The sequence below is a fragment of the Glandiceps talaboti genome, chromosome 17 (assembly GCF_964340395.1).
Source record: "Glandiceps talaboti chromosome 17, keGlaTala1.1, whole genome shotgun sequence".
NCBI lineage: Eukaryota > Metazoa > Hemichordata > Enteropneusta > Spengelidae > Glandiceps > Glandiceps talaboti.
The window spans coordinates 19,705,731-19,726,398 of NC_135565.1; the positions used below are offsets into that span (position 1 = coordinate 19,705,731).

The 20,668-nt window shown below is 36.3% G+C and overlaps 1 protein-coding gene across 1 annotated transcript; it reads right to left on the bottom strand.

Annotated features, from left to right (window-relative positions):
- Positions 1–5,516: 5,516 nt before the first annotated feature.
- Positions 5,517–17,809, bottom strand: LOC144448172 (sodium- and chloride-dependent taurine transporter-like). Its single transcript, XM_078138326.1, has 13 exons — positions 17,578–17,809; positions 13,509–13,640; positions 12,951–13,176; positions 11,920–12,052; positions 10,737–10,871; positions 9,555–9,658; positions 9,316–9,440; positions 9,041–9,153; positions 8,609–8,749; positions 8,318–8,420; positions 7,392–7,492; positions 6,411–6,590; positions 5,517–5,783 (listed from the first exon to the last, which is right to left on the bottom strand). Exons 1-13 carry the CDS (start codon positions 17,807–17,809, stop codon positions 5,517–5,519), a joined length of 1,992 nt encoding a protein of 663 aa, XP_077994452.1.
- Between the last annotated feature and the right edge of the window lie 2,859 nt (positions 17,810–20,668).

Sequence of the window (20,668 nt, forward strand, 5' to 3'; positions counted from 1 at the left end):
TATTGGCATCGACAAGCCAACACATTTGATAAATCTGACATATACATATAAACAGTCACGATAACAAAGTGATACGATATGAAGATAAGCAAACGTACCTGCCAAATGTCCGGTGAAATGCCACCAACGCCCACACTTCCTTGGTACCCTTTCTCATGTGAAAGTTGAAAGTCATCTATCATCTGTTCATCCCAATCCACCTTGTCAAGTACTTCAAAAAGAGACAAATTTTCCCACTTGGCTGGAGATTTGACGACAGGGGGCCAGATATCACTGATGAAAAAAGTGATCAAGACTAAGCATAATGTACAACGATAGAGATTGATAAGGGGTGTGGAAAATGTGATGTCATTTCCTGTATGGTTTCCCACAAACCCTTGCATACGATCCCTAAAATGGCAGTACAGAAAACAGAAAAATGGCAGAAAGTTCTTTCAGGAAGGCTTCTATAGAAGATTTCCAATTTGAATAAGTTACTAAGGTGCTATTTTCTAGCATAGAATCATATGTGTGTTGACAATAGTGATCAATACAAGTGGACTATAGACAAAAATAAGTCTGACTGGATTTTTCTTTTATCATTTGGAGAATACACAGACAAGAAAGTTGCACTTACTCATAGATTTCTTTGATTCCAACAACACTAAATGTTTCATTTAACTCCGTCCAGGTCGTACACCAGTCCATTTTAATCCGAGGATATACATATAGATATGTTATACACATCTCTTCGCTTGTACTCAGTCCACCCTTTGAGTAAAACAGATCATCATTAAAGTGGCCATATGGATTACAATAGGGCTATTTATTTTTGAATTGTAATTTATAAAACAGCTTTACTATGTTTTTCTATTTGAAAACACAATGTGAAATAACATTATAGTTACCAAGTCTCTGTAAATCAATAAATTGCAAAACATTATTGATAAAATGTGTCACAGTCACAAATGTGTAAAATGTTTGTTATTGTACGTACAAACCCTTTACACTTTTTGCATCTTTTTGCGATTTATTGACTCAGAGTTAAAACAACGACTTGGTATATGTTTTTTTGCAAGTACAAACACATATAGTAAAACATATATTAATGTTGGTTTTATTAAATACATTACAATGCCAAAACAAATACTTAATTCTAATCATATGACCACTGTATGTACAAGTGACAATTTTATTAACTTATAAAATCCAAAACCATTTTTTATTCAATGAGATGGGTTTCGTTAAGACTATCCTGTGACTATTTTGTTCCACATGTGTGACACTGTGTGTGTGTGTGTGTGCGTGCGTGTGTGTGTGTGTGTGTGCGTGTGCGTGAGAATTAATAACTGTATCTATTGTTTCTACCTTACAGGACTGGGGTGTGGAATTCTGGGTATGGTACCCAATTACTAATGCTGATGTCACCAAGAGAATTAATGACTGTATCTATTGTTTCTACCTTACAGGACTGGGGTAGGGAATTCTGGGTATGGTGCCCAATTACTAATGCTGATGTCACCAAGAGCATTAATGACTGTATCCTTACAGGTCAATTAGGTAGAACCAATATACAGACTGATAGAGAGGGAACTGATGACAATAACATACTTAAGGTAACTTTGCACCTGGTATTCACGAACCCAGTGTACAGAGACCGGTTCATTTGGGAATATCTTATGTAAATCTAAGTGGCTTTTCCTGACTTACTGGACATAAACCAAAACAGCAAGGACATAATCAGCATCGCATTTGTTCCAATAAGATGTTAATTTCACAAACAGCCAATAAAGCAAATGGTCAGAAAGAACTGCTCTCCGTTTTAACTTCTGCCATTTTGTGGTGTCAAAGACATGCTATTGGAAGGATGACCATGCGGTAGCTACATATAAAAATAGATATCAGTGGAAACTTAAGATGTGTACATGTGAAATCAACCATCCTGACCCTTTAACATAGGAGAGCAATGTGTTTGTCATACGAGTGAAATCAATTTTAAAATTGTTATCTTACGTTTCTAGTTAATTCAGCCCGACAATATCCGTAATTGGTAAATTCATCAGCTCCAGGTGGTATCATTTGTGATGGTGAGGTACTCTGACCGAGTGCTAACACACCAGTATCGAATTCACGAAGATTTGGAGTGTAGTGAATACGAATTCCTGAACTGTCATAGATATCTGGTTTAAATTAAGATAAAAGGTTGTAGAAGAAGAAGAATGGTTTATTACGATATAGTGAAGTGTTTGAAAGACTATTAATTTTACACACTGAGCACCCCCTTCCAATCCCGATTGTAACTGATAGGAGAATTGGTGCAGATACACCATGGAGGATTCACAGTACAAGCACAAAAGTTCCAAACCTAGTCATACTCAAGGTCACAAGCATTTACAAGAAGATGGGTTAAAAGTTTAAAGAAATCACACATGTGCTATATTTAGTCGTTGTGTAAATTCCATTGTATTGGAAGTATACTTAAGATGAGAATAAAACATCCAGAATCAGAGGAGAGAAGCTCTCGGGTAGGTGATTCTGGCAAGCCGAAATCTCTTCTCAGTCGTGACTAATTCCCGACTTGGACCTGAACGATCCCGTACGGGAGTATGAGAGTGTGAGTGCCTAGAGTGTAACGTCAGAACTATCCATACTTCTACCGTTCAACTCTACGACACCCAACATATGTATGACGTGTGATTTATATCCTTTTTTAAAATTAGAAGTTCGGTTATCTTTGGTATATCTGTAAATCCGAGCTGAGTTTGAAATATCACCAATTCACGCCAGAAATGGGACCATGTTGACCTAAATGACCATAAAGATAGACCCATGTCAAGTGATATTTCACGTGACATACGACTAGTCTGTACTCTTAAATTTACTGTAAATCATAGTGATATAATGCCAAGGAATTCACTCAAGGGTTATTTAGCTCTGCGACCTAGAAATGATGTGACCGACGGGAAGCAAATGTATATTTATTGTGCATCAAATACTTTTCACCGGGAGTCTCCTTTTATGTGATCCTTCAGCCTGTTGGTGTGATAGCAGTGCGGCTGAAACCGCAGATTGCTATCAGGTAGCTCTAACAATCAACAATCAATGTAATATAATACGAGTGTGCCTGGCAGTCGAGCACAACGTGTATTCGTGTGGGAATGCTGTCAGCGAGTGAGCCATTGGGAAGAACAATGCCTTGGTGCCATTCATTCTCTATCCGAATTTTTGGGTTGTGAAATATTAGACTGTGTATCCTAGAGGTTGATCCCTAGTATGTATGTTTGAATGTCTCTACTCCACTGTTGTTATAGATTTTTGTGTAGTACATTGCCTACTCGCCTTATAAATAACATATTCCATTTGAAAACACCATAAAGAAGACACCAATATTGCCAATGACTACATTAATTTTGTTATCATTTTCTATGTATGCCAACCATCTCTAACATATAATATTTGATATTACTATCTAACGGGGGTAAAGATGGTTTAACGAGGACACAATGACTTTTACAAATATTTATTTGATATTTTACAGGTAAACAAATAATCGAAAAATAATATGTAACCCAAAGAGATCAAACCAAATTTACAGACACACGTCACTTAAATATCAACCCTAATATGGTCATGAAAGTTTTTGATATATCTTTCAATACTTATTTTACAAGTGACAATACTGTAAAACAATCACTGTTATCCAAGGTGTTTGAAATGTTACATTTTTATCAGCAAAATATGTCAGAAACTGTAAGAAAATAAAACCCCAAAATAGACCACTTGTTGGATCAGACAATCATAGTGGTACTTTGTCCTGGATAAAGATGTTCATATCACAACAAGTGTACATTTTAAAATCTAATTCTCATTCTATAAAATGATTGATAATTCGTTTTTTCTTTACTCCCATGTTACTACTCAGCAATATCATTGGAGTATGTCAAATCGTGCACATATACAAACTACACACAAACGTCACCACCTTCTACCTATAACACAAGAAACCCAAACATAAACGTTTTTGTGGTCCAAATTGTGACAGTGGAACTAGAACTAAATATACGAGAAGGAGAACAACAACGGGGTAGTAAAGGATGGATCTGTTGATACAATTAAAGTATCCACCCAGCTTGACTAAACAATTTCTCTCATCGTCGACATGTCAGTTATCTGGTCTATTGGTACTTAGAATGACCAAATCACTGACCTGTCGACGATGAGAGAAATTGTTTAGTCAGGCTGGGTGGATACTTTAAATGTATCAACAGATCCATCCTTTACTACCCCGTCGTTGTTTCGTCGTCGTCGTCGTCGTCGTCGTCGTCTAGTTTGTTCCTCTATGTATGTCACTGCTTTATATTAACATTTTAGGCCTTATGATATTGTAAATATTTATAACAAACATGCAGTGATTGGCCAAATTGAAATGGTTGTGGTTGAGTTCAATCTGTCAGGGCTCCTATCCATGAGTTGAAAGTTTCTTAAGTGATGAAAAATCAAACCATGTCAATTGTAATTGCATGGTGTGTCAAAATTGACAAAAGCACACGTAAAAATCCTATTCTGCTTGTCTGTGAGAGCTTGCGTTTATTGTGATACTTAAAATCTTATTTTAGCCTTCAAAGCGGATTACGGAAAAAATCCGTAAATTGATAAGTCGTCCCGCGTGGAGAGTGTGAACGACATTTACTTACACCTGCTAAAGGTAAAGCATTATCCTGACCACATCAAATACTACTTAAAATGGACAATAGTTGTAAAGTTACTTAACAATCAAGATGACATTGTATCGTATGAAAGAATTACATTGGCTTGGCTACAAACCTCAGTCGTAAAGCTATATTCCCATGTGAACGGATATGATTTCTGCAAATTTTGTGATTGACTATTGGCCAAATACTGTAGAGTCTAAATCATGCTAAATGTTTTGTATGATGACTACAATATTTATCCGCCAAATCCAAGTGTTTATGACTGACAGTAATTTGCGACCCTACAATATTTTACATCTAATTAACATTGTACATCGGAGTATATACATCATTTGATATGAAAAAACCTGCTTACAAAGTTCTCATATAAGTTCATAAATGAAGAAGTACAACACTCCACAGTATAAACAATATTTAGTTGGTCGCATAGAGCAAATGTAATATATTCTCAAAATGTAATAGTACAATTGTTTGGTAAATTTATGATTTTTTATGCTATATCTGTCTTATTGTGAGAGCTTCGTACTCTGTCGGAAGAAGTAATAAAGTACTTAGAAGTACCATCCGAACAAAAACTCAATGCACTAATTCTTCATTTCCAAAATCGTCTTTATCTCGAAGAATCTGACTAGAAATTGTTGTATTAGTTTCACATGCTTTTGTTATATCATTGTTGAAGCCAAAATCAATAGAATACGAACAGGTTACACAGAGTATGCAGTTTAAAGGTCAAAGTTCATATGGTATTTGTTAAGATATTGTTTCCTCCAGAAGATGCGCCATATTGAAAATATCCTGTCCGCTCTACTGTAGATGTCCTAAAGCTCACTCTGTATTTGGCGCTTCGTTGGTTGTAGTTGCGTTTGGAGCTTCGTCTTGATTTTCCAAGGATGAAAACGTAGGTGGGGGAATTTCATCTGGATTTTCATTGGCCGTGGTTGGAGCATCATCATCTGGTTTTTCATTCATCGAAGTTGCATTTGGATCTTCATTTAACTCGTTAGAAGGTGCGTTATCCTTTTTGGTATCAACTAAATTTTCAATCTGATACGGTTTCAGTTTTGGCGTCGGCAAGAGAGTGGCACGCAGACGCTGTGTTAGAGAGAAAAGAAGTTGAATGTTCCAAATTGATTTTGTAGGACCGACATGTAACTACCCTTAAATTGACAGTGACACTGGTTAGCATTCGTCATTTTATGTATCCTTCTAATTCTAATATTCATATAGCATAGAAGAATGAAAAGTGTGTTGATATGACTACAACCAATTGAGGCTATCATTTGTGATATTGTCATTAACAAAGATATAAAATTATGAAAATTTGACGAGGTTCTCTTTACACTGAATAATTACATTTACAAATACCACAACGTCTCAGTAACTAAAGCTATATTATTTCATATTGTTTTGGTAACCAAGACTAGATTATCTGTGGTTAGAAACAAAGTAAACTATTTTTACAATATATAGTGATTATCAATAAATAATTTATACCAGTAATATTGAAAATATACTTCTCATTGTGCACCATTCAAGATGGCATCACCTATTGTTTGTTTGTTTGTTTGTTTGTTAGTTTGTTTGTTTGTTTGGACTTCTACATACCACATAACATTGTAATTAACCTCATATGGCAACATTCTTATGCCTTGTATTTAATGTATGATTTGCTCCCTTATAAAACTATCACTTCAGATTTAGAGTGGTTTATGTACATACCTCAAGAGGGCCTCCCTTTGCCAGCACAAGCTTAACAACAGCAACAATTGGTATACAGGTGATAGATGACAATGCCATTAGCCAACCAAGAGCTATAGCCCATTCTGGATATTCGTAAGTTCCCCATGAACGGTCAAAGGTCAGTGGAGTATAAATGACTAGACTGTATATAAAAACACCCTGAAATAAACATTATCTCGTTAGCTTACAGGCCGACTGTCATTTATTATAGATATAAGATTGCAGGCAATATGTGATGAGAGGACGGTGAAATACATAACTTTATACATTTATTCATGATTGTTTTATTTTAAGGCACATATGAGTCATTAATATTGCATATGCATATACATGTATGTTGACTCCAATGAAGAAACAAAGTGTGTTCATGGGAAGAAAGTATACCGGCAAGTGAACGAGGATTTTAATCGAGAACGCGCGTAATGTAAGTGATGTAAATTCATGTAATGGCCCTCAAGAACCAGAAGTTGATAACATGTCTTTATCTGAACTGAAGTGGTGTTCACCTTTACTGCCAAGAACAATGCAGCACTCATACGTTATTGGTCTGTGTTGTTACATAAATTTACATATAATAGATATAGCCACCTGGACAGGATGCCATAATGAGAACTATTTCAGCTGTCAATATGTCAATGGCAGAATGAGATCCATTGGCGAGTTCAAACAATCCGAAACCACAACTTTTACTGCAATATGTTAATAGTAATGGACGTTTCTGTTATTACACTCACAGTAGGGCAGCGTCTCTGATAGCGAGTTTTCCTCAAGTGGCAGCAGTCAATCTCATTTTTCAGTATATACATTATCTTGATTACAGGGTGACTACATCTACATGACCAAGGCATCGTTTGCACCCACTTGACAATGTGTAATCTACTATATACATATACAACAACATATGTTTTAGGTTGTGTATATCTTAATTTGCATATTTCCATAGTAATATATAACACTTACCGCACACAATGCTGGAGTAAGAACAACCCAACATATCATGCACCATGGATCAGGTTTCCATCCCAACATCAGTTCAAAATGTTTGTACATACGTTTAGGACCTGTACAGATAGAAAGGAATATATACTTTTATATAAGGCACATGGTCTACAACTAAAGAATGTTGTTATCTTGATGGCAGTATTTTGAGGTTTAACACTGTCAACTAATCTAGTCAGACATTTGCATGTTGTTATATCATGCACGAGCCAAGTTAAACAAAATATATGGAGTTCTACGTCACGACAACGCGTGTCTACGTCAGTGGTTCTGCTGTGTTCGAAATATGAGGCAAAACGTTCAAAATTACTGTTACTTTCCCCATTTTTCTTTCATATTACTGGCGCTGGTATAATTATGTTATTGTCCAATATTTTTCTCCATTCAGCAGGAAAATATTATTCAAGAAAAAAAATATTGGGAATAACATCTAAGTATCTCGTCATCAACATAATTTTAAGCTATGTCTATATGGTTTCATCAAAGAACATTGTAATGACTAAATGCTGTACATCACGATACATTTCATTCATTTTGTATGTATGCCATCGAATATCAAATCTGTGCAACTTTCAAACCATTTGCTTTGAAATTGAGACAAGTACAATGAATAAAACTAGCCATGGCAAATCTGTATAAGACTGTGCTGATAAAGGAAGAAACTGGCAGTTAAACTTCTATGTCATTGAACTCAATAGTTATCACATCAAAAAGAGCGTCAGTGGCACTGAAGCAATGTTCTCTAAAATGAAACATGTTCCCACCTGTGACAACTTGTACACTATTGCAAGTTTGGCATAGTGTAATCTTTTGATAAATCATCTAAGCAATGAATAAATCAGAGTACTTTGTCAGAATGATCAGGAATCAGATTAAGGTAGACGTACCATAAACCCAGCCTATAGCAGAGGCCTGGAAAAATGATACCCAAAGTAAAGCAATACCACTAGCAGAATAGTAGTCAAAGATCTGGAACACGTACATACCACCCTGTAAAATCAAAGATACAAAAGAGTTGGCATCAGGATAATACAAATTTAGTACAATTATTATTATATCTCGGTAGATACTCTCTTAACGTACAGCATAGAAAGTGTAGATGAAATTAAATTCTAAAAACTAAAATAATCCAACGTTTCCCTGTGACTTAGATAAATGTACATGTCGTGGATACTTACTTCCATAATGAGAACAAGTCCGATAATGAACCAAAATACACAACATGCCAGAATAAAGAGCGGTTTTCTGTACTTTCCTCTGCGGAGATGATGTGGGAACAAATCACAGATTGCCGTCACAAAACCTTCAACACCTACAAACTGTATGTAAGAGAAACATGGAAGAGAAACTATGTCAATATCTCGTTTACATTGATTTGTAACTCATTGACAAATTTGTACTATGCTCTGTACAACCAAAACACTAAGGGAGGGGAGGACAGAGAGAGAAAGAGAGGGGGGAGAGACGGAGATACAGAGACGTAGAAAAAGAGAGACAAAAAGAGATAAAGACACACAGACATACAGAGATAGATATGTACACATGATTATATAGACAGAAAGAATATACAAAGTTTCCGACATGGGGAAATATAAGAGAGATATTCATACCTCGCTGTCGAGTCCCAGCAAAATCACCATAAAGAAAAACAGTATGGACCACAGGGGGGCGACGGGCATCTCTGCGATTGCAGCCGGATATGCGATAAACGCCAGACCTGGACCTGTATAAGATTCAATAATATAAAGATGTCATTTCTGATTGACTGAACTGTGTATAGGTCTACACCCTATTGTGTCAGTCCGCTATAATGTTTATCAAGATTTTATAAAGGTTTGCTGCTCTAGTGAACATGGTTGCTAATAATGTTATTAATAATACTTACCTGATCTGGCGACATCACCGACCGGAACGTCATATTTGTTTGCCATAAATCCAAGAGCAGAAAATATGACAAAACCACCAAAGAAACTGGTTCCACTATTGAAACAGGCGAATATAATACAATCCCTTTGAAAGAGAAAAGTGGGTTAATTTTATTAATGTTATAGTTTTGCAATAATTACATCATATAATGTGCATAGCATAAGTTGTAAATTGAAAAATAAATTGTATCTCACTTACCTGTAGAAATTGTTTTTGAACTTGTTATAACTTCCCAATGCTACCAACGTACCAAGACCAATGGAGTAGGAGAAGAAGATCTGGGTGCCGGCATCGATCCATACCTACATACAGAACAGAAATAGGAATGCATTTACCAACTCAACATTTCGGAAATTCCTGCATCCCAACATAACTATAATGATTGTTGAATGATAAAGTTGGTATATGGCCATTTTGTGTTCTGTGTACTGGTAACGATGATGTATGATGCTAACTGAATGGAAACAATGACGTCATTGTGGTACACAAATATGCTCATTAAACTGCTGTTAATTTTTAATGTTACTTGACAATGTCCAAAATATTGTTTTAAAATGAATTGAAAAGTTGCATGATGTACATGATATGATTAAACATGTATGGTCTGCATATGGGTTTTGTGGGCCTAGGTGGTGCAGCTTACAGACCCTTTCAAAACCTTTAGGCCTGAAACAACCATCTAGTCTGTAAAGATTTAAACGAATGTTATGATATTTCATTTCACTAGCCTACTAGAAGGCTTCAATTTAGATGTCATACTCTCTCAAAATTAGGTTGACTTGATACTGTTCTGTTTTATTTGGGGTGGGGGTGGTGACTCAAATTATGGAGTTTAGGATTAACATATACCTATATGATGATTGGATATTTAGATATCAACCAGATTTAATAACAGTAGCCAGACATTAGTCTTATAAGTACATGTATGACTGGTTGTTGCTGTGATCATTTTATACCACCATCAGATATGTCCATCATTCGTGTTTCCATGTGTACATTCCTTGACAGTTACAGGAACTTGGCATGATCACTGTTCAAGTTTATATTGTCTAAAATGGCATTCACATGTAACATCTGGTCGGCCATTTTACTACTCTTTAAGATAAAGCATGCCATTCCGCCCTCAACGGGTGCCCTTACACGGTGTATCTGGCAGACCGCCATTTTGTATAAAGAACACTACTATGTGTAGCATGGAAGGCTGCTACATGTATAAAAGTGTATAATCGTATTTGCAAACAAATAAAGAGGACTTCACCTGCACATGCTTGGGGATGGCTACTGAACTTTACACTAGTTTACACGCATGGAATGGAAATGTTGGTGACCTATGACATCAGTGGTGATATGAATATAAATACTAGTATACTAGTAACTCACCTGGCTGTCACCCAACCTCTTAGCATCTGGTTTCAGGTAGAAAATAATTCCATCCTCTGCACCTTTCAGAGTGACGGCCCGAATGAAAAGGATAAATAGCAGGACATAGGGGAATGTAGCTGTGAAATATACAACCTGTAAAGAAGTTAAAGATATAAATAAGCAAACTCTATCAGAACGAGGCTCCCACTGGTTTGGTGACGTCAGTATTTCCCAGGATGTCTCTCCCATTGTAACCTCTTTTTAGCTGGATTTGCCAATCTCGATAACTCTCATTTGGAGAGATCACGTGATGCACAATTGGTGAAAATATTTTATTTTGGATTTCCTTGCATAAAGATACACAGCTAGGATAACATCAGTCTTGGCTTTGTTTCCATCAAATTATACTACCAGGAAAAATATGGTTTTGCCTAATAACATAGAATCGAGAGAGATGCCTGAAAAGGGTATGACTGTACAGAAAATGTCATTTAGACAGCTTTTAGTTTTGTAGTAGCTTGTGCAGTGACCGCGAAGCAGCTCAATGTCTAGTACGCATACATGTCCTATATACTATGAGATTGTTTTGGGTGGATTTACCCAAGGATGCATTGCGTCGCAATGACTACGCATGCGCATTCTATGTGTTATGCGCACTCTCCAAACGGAGGGTGCTATCACAATATCATCATCAGGCAGCCCAGGCAGCTGGTCACAAATGAATCTGCCCTGCGCGAGCTTTATGGGCTTTGCCTAGTTATGATATTATTAATGACAGAAGTTGATTATAATTTATTACTGGTTCATAAAGTCAGTGACATCCCATCGGTCTCTCTCTATCTCTTGCTAGTATACCTGATATTAGATGTGGCTCACTTCTATAAATATGTAGATCAATGCAAAAAATTATCCCTACTAGATTATCTTAATTACGATAACAAACAAATATGATTACTGCTCCACTCTATGCAAATAGAGGCCATCCTGGGTCACTAATCAATACCACGTGACACGACCTAAGGCAATCATGGGTCACTAATCCATACCACGTGACACGACCTAAGCCAATCATGAAAATACTGTATGAAAATGACTATAAAAATGTTTTGTTTCACCACTTTTTTCAAGAATATTTTATTTTGATAATTAAATAATACTTTTACACAACAAAATTATCAGTTTATGGCAATTGAAAACTTACCCTGCCTGTTGAGCGTACTCCCTTGAACACACACAGGTATACAAGAATCCAAGCACCAATCAGAGCTAAGCACACTTCCCAGTTCACTGTTCCCATTTCATGTAAACCATCAGACAGTTTTAGAGTTTTTCTCCTGATGAGAAAATGTCAAAGTATTTGAAGGATTTGTACTTGCCACGATGAAACTGATAAAACGTGTGAATAAGACGTGATCACAATAAACAGGGCCATCTATCACAGATTGAGCAAGACTAACAGTTTGCAGTTGAAAGTTCTCAGCTAAACAAATTATGACTTGCACGGGTTACAATACGCGAGAAGTTTAAAGTTTTTTCAGCTTTTAGCTTTCGATTTGACCTGGTCGACGATCATGATGATGATAAATGACAAATTCCATAGTTACAGCTGTCCACTAGTAAGATATTGATCTACTAAGCTGATGAGCATTTAGGTAATTAACAAATTATATTGTATTGATGTATTGGTTATAATTTTAGTACTCAAAGACATGTGAATGTGGTATTGTAAAACATATTTTTTTTACTACAGTACACCATATCATATCATATTGTATATGTATATCGACTAGGCAGTATGTATAAACTCTTACTGCAAATAATAACCTAACTAACACGTTATCACTATTCTCGCGTTTTTATGCAAATTTCACCTACCGTGTATATATCTATGGCCTTACAACCTTGTGTGTCTTTTCAATCCCTAATAGGGAACTTGCAATCCAGACTGAGCATGCTCAGATGCAAAGGATTATGGGATTATCTGTGGTTGTCGCAATACCTAATCAGGAGTTACCGATAAAATAAACCTACCACAATGGTCAGGGCAACTATGAATTGATCATTTGTGGTTAAAAACAATGTAACATTATTGTTTACAATACTATTTGATTAGCATTTATTATCACATTTCCCATGATGCAACATTCAACATGGCGGGTTTGCAAGTTTATTACCTATTTTTGCTACGTTTGCTACCTATTTGGTAGCACATAATTAACACTGTATACTTACTCCCAAAATTCAACAATTGATGGAACAGGTTTAACCGTTGAGTTTGAAGCACTTGCGTTAAAGATATAGTCATCCACACAGTTGGGAGTGTTCCAGCTATGACCACATGTATTCCATGGTAGTTCTGCTCTGAACGATAACACCATGTAATATAATGCCCAGGCCAGGATTACAACATAGTAGATATTTAACCACTGTACAATAACAGTGTTGGCAACACCAATACCTACAATGTGATATAGAAAGTATAAATAAGCCCACACAAAAAACAGTTTATCAAATAGGTATACCAGTTGTCAATCAATCGATCGATCGATCGATCGATCAGTCAGTCAGTCAGTCAGTCAGTCAGTCAGTCAGTCAGTCAGTCAGTCAGTCAGTCAGTCAGTCAGTCAGTCAGTCAGTCAGTCAGTCAGTCAGGCAGGCAGGCAGGCAGTCAGTCAGTCAGTCAGTCAGTCAGTCAGTCAGTCAGTCAGTCAGTCAGTCAGTCAGTCAGTCAGTCAGTTCGGTCTAGCGCCCTCTATGTCTATGGTGATATTTTACTTTCGTTTGCCTCACCTTGGAAAAGTGGACACATCCTCCATGCAGTGATACCACCTTGACTCATAAACTGACCAAGACCAACTTCAAGAATTAATAGAGGGGCTCCGGCACCCAACAACATCACAAAGTACGGTATAAGGAACGCACCTGAAAAAATAAAAATAAAACACAATAGGAAACAATTGACAAGGCGTCACGATTACTCAAAGTTTGATTGACGGCTGTTGACACGTCTTCCCGCCAAAACATAGTCGAAGAAATGTTCGAGTGTGAACTTGATATAACGCAACGCAAAAAAATTACAGCTTCTATTCACAATACGTAATTTCGCGATACATTCTACGACTTCATTTTATGATGGAAGTTTTTAGTTAGTGTTTTACGACTTCAAACTGACTTTGAGAAAAGTTTCGAAGTTGGTTCAATTTTGTTGTGTCTCAAGACAAGCCAAAGATAGGGAACATTTTCAGAGAAATGTTTTAGAAAGGTTTTAAAATTTGGTCAGTTCCTTTTCTTGTAGTGTACAAAAACAGAGACAGTCGAAAGAATAAAAGTAAACACCCTACTTTGCAGTGGGTAAAAAACATGCCCTTTTGGGAAGAAAAACGCAAAATTTACCTTTTTTCCTAGGATAAAAGACTACAATCTCAAAAATCACATTAAGTATTTATTATCGTTTCCTGAAACTGTGTGAATTGATTTTCACCTCATTTCATTTACAGATATAATAAAGACACTTTAGAATAATTCTGTTGGCAACAACGACATCTCTCATAAAACCTACAATGAACATAAAGCACTATGTTGCTCTAACAAGACTACATATTGCAATAAAGTGTATTGTTAATGTGAAATGTGATTCGGAAATAAACTGTTGTTACTTTGCTAAAGAAAACTATAACCCATGCTTAACTTAAATCAAGAAAACAAAAGCAAGGTCACCTTACAAACTATTGAACTAGACATCAAAGTGCTATCAAAATTAAGGCCTTTTATTATCCAATATGGCCACCTACTACTGTGTTAAAGGGACAAAGCTAAGTTTATAGGTTTATGGGATGTAATTGTTTCTGTATATTAAAAGTAGTCACAGTATTCTACTTACTGATGTATTGTTAACCATCACTTGCAATTGAGTGAACTCAAACCTGGTATTAAGATGTCATTTATAGACGATGATGTAATGTATTTTATGTACATTAAAATGTACATGAACTCCCTACTATGCAATCAACAGTTCTAACAATGTCAGAACACAAATTGCAATATCACAGAAAACATGTACCGACATTAGCATTATACTAGAATAGTTTAAATAAAGTTATATAAATATTTTCACTTGAGTGAAAAACTTATAAACTCAGCTTGTGCCACTTTAACTCTATGGAAAAATAAAAGATTGTTAATTTCCTTGCAAAAAGCTGTGGACCCTCGAGTTTCTTTTAGTATTTTAGTTCTTGAGAAGGTAATATAAGCTATCCCTTTTATTCTTTCAATGCCACCGAATAATACCTCAGTGTAGTTGTCTTTATTCTAGACTGTCATTTTACTCTACTAAATACATCAGTACTATTGTCTATCCTTGGTAGGGAGGGACACGTGTTTATGAGTATGATATTGAATCGTTACTCCCATTTGTTAATTTATGTTGTTTCGATATTCTTTGCTTGTTGCCATAGTAATCCGATTTTACTAAATACAATGTATGAAACTCATTATTTTTACATTGCCAAACTGTAAGATATGCACTGATTCTATCTAGAATTGATTACTTTGAAAGATTTGATGAGAATCAACTTTGACTGCACTAGCTCCCTATTCCTACAAAACGTATGTACAAATTACAAAACTCAATTTTCAAGGAGTTTTTTTATTTGACCATAAGATACAAAACTATACCCACTGTCGATACAAAGTCTTGACCAATAATTAAGTCGGAGATTTAATGTTTCGGAAGAAAATTCAGCTCAAACTCTAGCTCTGATATGATCGTAAACGGAACCCTAGATACAGACTGCCAGTTTTTTTTTATTTCGGTTATGCTTAAAGACTTGGCAAATCCCCCGAGGGGGCTGAACACGATCAATTAAGATCGTCTGTCAAAACTACTCAGGACTGTGTTATATACACCACCCGCAGTTGTATCTATCTTTGTTTATTTGTTTGTTTTAGCCAAACAGTGTCCATTGCCTCGCTAAAAACCGTTCACATGATCATACAAGATTACGTTTCACCACCATTGTGTACGGTGACAACCAATGTATTCTGACCGGGATTACAGTAACACAATGCGTTTAGCCTTGTTTAGTTTTGTAATGACCCACAATGCAATGCTACAATATTATATCTTCAAGGCCACAAAATGTCTAAATATAGTTAACAATACAAAAGACTGTAAAAAGAGTGTGTAAGCTAGAAGATGGATGTGAACTTTATGGCTAACTTAAACCCTAGAGCTAGTTCATAGACCGCCGGGCCCACTGATGACCTGTAACTCCAAACGACTATTGCTGGTTTCTTTACAGGTAAATGGCATTTCTCAAAGCTGCTTATAAAGGTCTTTATAATGTTGGAACACAATAAACAAACCTGTCTCAATCAAAATTGCTGCCCTGGTCACACACTTTTAGAAGTAAAAATAGTTTTTATCAGAAATCCATTCATGTACAGTATGCACTATTACTACAGAAATCAGAACGGCGTTTATTTGCCTCAACAATAGCTTTTATAAACCTGTGCCATTATATCAATGCTATGTTATGGGTAGCAATAGGTTGGTTGAATAATTCAAGTTAGAGCCAAGAAATCGTATTATCACAGTTAATTCATGTACATACAATAACTTTAACTCGTGTGTGTTGTAAAATAATTCAAGATTGTCATAAGAAAATTCAAATCAACCAACAAACGACAAAGCGTGTATATATCCACCAATACTACTACTATTTTTTCCAGAGTCAGATTTTTGTCACAAATTTTGTACATTTTATAACATATCGTTGTGTTCAGAAGAAAGTGAGTGACTGAGAGAGTGCTTTAGCCAGTCAGTCAGTCAGTCAGTCAGTCAGTCAGTCAGTCAGTCAGTCTGCCAACTCCCCTATCTCAGTCAGTCAGTCAGTCAGTCAGTCAGCAGTCTGCCAACTTCCCTATCTCAGTCAGTCAGTCAGTCAGTCAGTCAGTCAGTCAGTCTGGAGATTGTTTTTTGTTTATCTCGCTCTGAGAAAGAAAAGCCCGGACAAAATTTCGACCAAAATGGAGAGTGCACGCTACTCGACCACAGTTATTATTGATACAGGGTTAATTCCTAGGTCATGACCACGAAAATAATAGTCACAGGCTATAATAGTATTTGACTTTTCTATTGCACTTTTCTCAGTCAAGACATTATATACATAAACTTTTGCACAATTTTCTAGTGTAATAATAGTACGCTACCAGGGTGAACAAATTCGGCGATCCTACCTGTGTACACAATTGATTTGCAGTTTCTCGCCACCGCCATTAAAAGTGAAAAGAAACCAGAAGTCCATAGCTATAGAACACTGTGTTCCACGAATATTGAAGCGGACATTTACAACGACATCAAAACAAATGTACGTGTATGAACGTTAAGATAGTCAATACAAGTAATAGGGATATTTGGTTTGTCGACTTTGAACAGGCGATAATTAATGATACATGTACTTTTATTCTGTTACAAACGGTAGAAATGAATGTTCAAAAATTGCCATTAAATATAGGACCTGATTTTCTATAGTCACTGATCCGGGGACCACACGTTTCTACAAAATTGATTGTCCATCCATGGTAACTATAGAATCCAATCACGAAACGATTATCTTCTTAGTCGACGTCGAACAGCAAAACTTACTACAGTACTAAACGTTTTTGCGTTAATTGGTATATACCGGTAATAGCCGACAGGATCCGAATGGTCCCGATGCTGACACTCGACTGCCGTACACAATTTTATTTGTATGATCGAACACAAAATATTTGAACTTTTTTCTGCAAAACGTCGTCAAAAATTGGGTAAATTTGAATATACAAGTAATCTATATGTACACGGAGACATTGTTCTTACCTCCACCATTTTTGTAGCATAGATATGGGAATCTCCAAATATTTCCTAAACCGACAGAGAAACCAATCAAAGCGAGAACGAAGTCAGCTTTTCCAACCCACTGTTCACGTTCTTCTTCCGGCTCGTCTTCTTCGTCTTCTTCTTTTTCCGTAACGTCTTGTTTTTCTTTATCAACGACGTCGACATTCTCCTTGGAATCGGTTTCTGCAGGAGCAACTCGGTTAGTAGACATGATTGAAAATTCAGGCGGGAAAAGTACTGGAGCCGTGACTAATCTGAATAGCAACTTCTGATCCTAACGTGTGATTGTTAGCCTACGGTACTTGTTGTTAAGAACCTTGGTTTAGTCAGGCAATAGTCAATTTAATTGGTTGGGTGGTGTTTTGGTGGGTGGGTACGGGTCCGTTGGCAACAAAACACTCTAAATCTGCAATGTCATTAGAAGCGTTTTGCTACAAACGTCGTCCCAGCAAAAAACTTAGGGTTATATTACCGTTAGCAGCTCTGAGTACAAAGACAGTATGTAGTGAGAAAATAAAATGATCTTTTTTATACTATTTAAATAGCATGCATTTAAATTTACTACAGCGAAAATTCTTTCTATCTTTGGTGACATTTTTGAAATAAACATTTGTGTTTAGGGGTGCAAAACATTCCATTAAAAGTAAAAATAAATTTTGTCGAATGAGAACTAAATGGTTCACCCATCACCCCAAACTAAGAGAATTTTTTTTATGGGGAGGGGAGGGGGTGTTTACCCAACATTGAACTATTGATCTCGCCATTTACTAAGTTTTGACAGAATAAAGTACACTGATTTGTGAACGATAGAGGCAGAGAAATTTGAAATGAATTTTAGTAGTTACAGACAAATGTGATGACATCGTGTACACAATACTTATATTATGTAAATTTATGCAAATATAGAATAATTCGCATGTGACAAAGTGGGTGTACATGATTCTCTCCTTCTTGCATATATTATGACAAAATGTGTTTATATTCTTAATCAGCATAGGCGGTTGCAGATAATGCATGTAAAGTGTGGAAAAACAGCAGTATTTCCTAACAATCGAAGACTGGTATATCTGGAGTTACGTTTGGAAATTTGATAAAAGCGTGAATAATCTTCATACAGTAAGACATAATCATGGCTAGAGGTCGGAAACTTTGTCGAAAAAAAGAATATTGCGAAAAAAAGAGACAGGTATTAAGCAGAATGTGGATATGGACTCGAAGTAAAGCAGCGGGATGTGGATGTCGTCAACTTGTCCCCCTCAGTTGTGAAATTGTTTTGAAACTGACCCTTCCCTTACGGACAATACAGTACAATTATGACTAGTTCTAATGTCAAATGGTACGATGCCCTTGCTTCATGTTAAGACTCGTTGTTTAGTTGCCAGATTACAGTCTGGATATATTGATCACCGTTGATGCTTTTGTAGACACGAATAGAGCTTGTAAAAATATAACTGTTTATGGTCGTTAACTAGCCATTCAATATTCAATGTCATTCCCAATGTATTGTTGGTTTCTTTATAGACACTATACGAGACAGCAGAATAATACAGGTGTGGGTTTCGTTTGGAAAAGGAGACGACAACATTCGTTTCACCTTTCACATTTCTTTAGAAAGGTGAGGGTGTCTTTTTCTCGTTGAATGTAGGTCACGTAAAGGTGAACCCAAGGAGAAAGAGGTCACGTGATGATTGTGACGATCGTTGTATTAATACTATTATATGCATGCTTCAATGCATCTGTACAGCACATCATACTGATGATGAAGGGTGAAACACAGCAAAGTTGAATTTATTGCAAAGATTAAGTAGATTTGTGATTTCAATGAAACTACTTTGTTTTCTTGTCCGATCAAGAGTTCTATCGCAACTCAATCAATTTGACCACTGACACGAACAATATGTGTTGTCATGGCAACGTCACCGTAGAAACGTGCCTGTTACTGATGCGTATCATACAGTTTGTCCTAGACAACTGAATTTGTATCGAACGTTCTTCGTAAATGTTATGTGATATTTAGCAAGTCTTGGAATAACTTGGCTTGTCGGTGGCCCGAGTGGTTTGTCAATTCACCTTTTTACCACTGCCGTCTGGGTTCAGACCCACTCTGGATGTGATCAAACTTTCCACACCGTAAGAAAGATTCAGTTTGATTCTTACGAACAAAGCACTTGTCTTTTCCCGCGCACTCTCCTCCAGACCCTCATTCTTGTAATTTCATTGCGTATGTGAAGGAATAATGTTTCTCAATTCTTTTCCGTCGTTCTTTCTCTTTCATTTGTAATTTCTTGTATTCACCTATATTGGTAAGTTTCATTGGGGTCTGATAGAGCTATTGTACGTTTGATAATGTACTTTACAGCTCATTTGATGTTAGCGTTCACTGGCTCTCTTTCATACATTGACGGAGAAACCAATAAGAAACTGTACTTGTGACACTTTCAGATAGCAAGATTGAAAGTTTCTGGCGACATTTTGTCTAATATAAATGAAATGAAGTAAAGTACCACCATACAGACAGCAAATTCAGACATCAAAACATTGGCGCCTGTGTGTCAGTGGCTAGTTGCAGTATGTTTAAATTGTTTATTTTATTTGGACTAAATGTAACAAGAAATTGTGATCTTGCCGTAGAATGTGCAGGTTTTTTTTGGTATCTGCGTAGTTGTGTCAAACATAGTTAGTTAAAGTGGCCATATGGATGAGAATTTGGTATTTATTTTGGATACAGTTTTATTCGATAAAACAGCTTCACTATGTTTTTCTACTTGAAAAAATAATGTGAAATAACATATACCAAGTCCATGTTCATAACTCAATAAACTGCAAAACATTAAACAATGTATAAAATGTTTGTTATTGTACGTACAAAGTTGCTATGACGACGCTGAGCATATCTCTGATGAGTTAAGGGTCCTCTTTGATATTTTGGTTTTTCCTAACTTCGTGAACTTGATAATATTAAAACACGTAGAAGGCGTCCTCGATTTACACTTTGACCACTGGTGGCGCTCTTTAGGAAATACTTATAGTAGTCATAGCTCATAGCCACCTGTTGATTTAAGTGTGACAT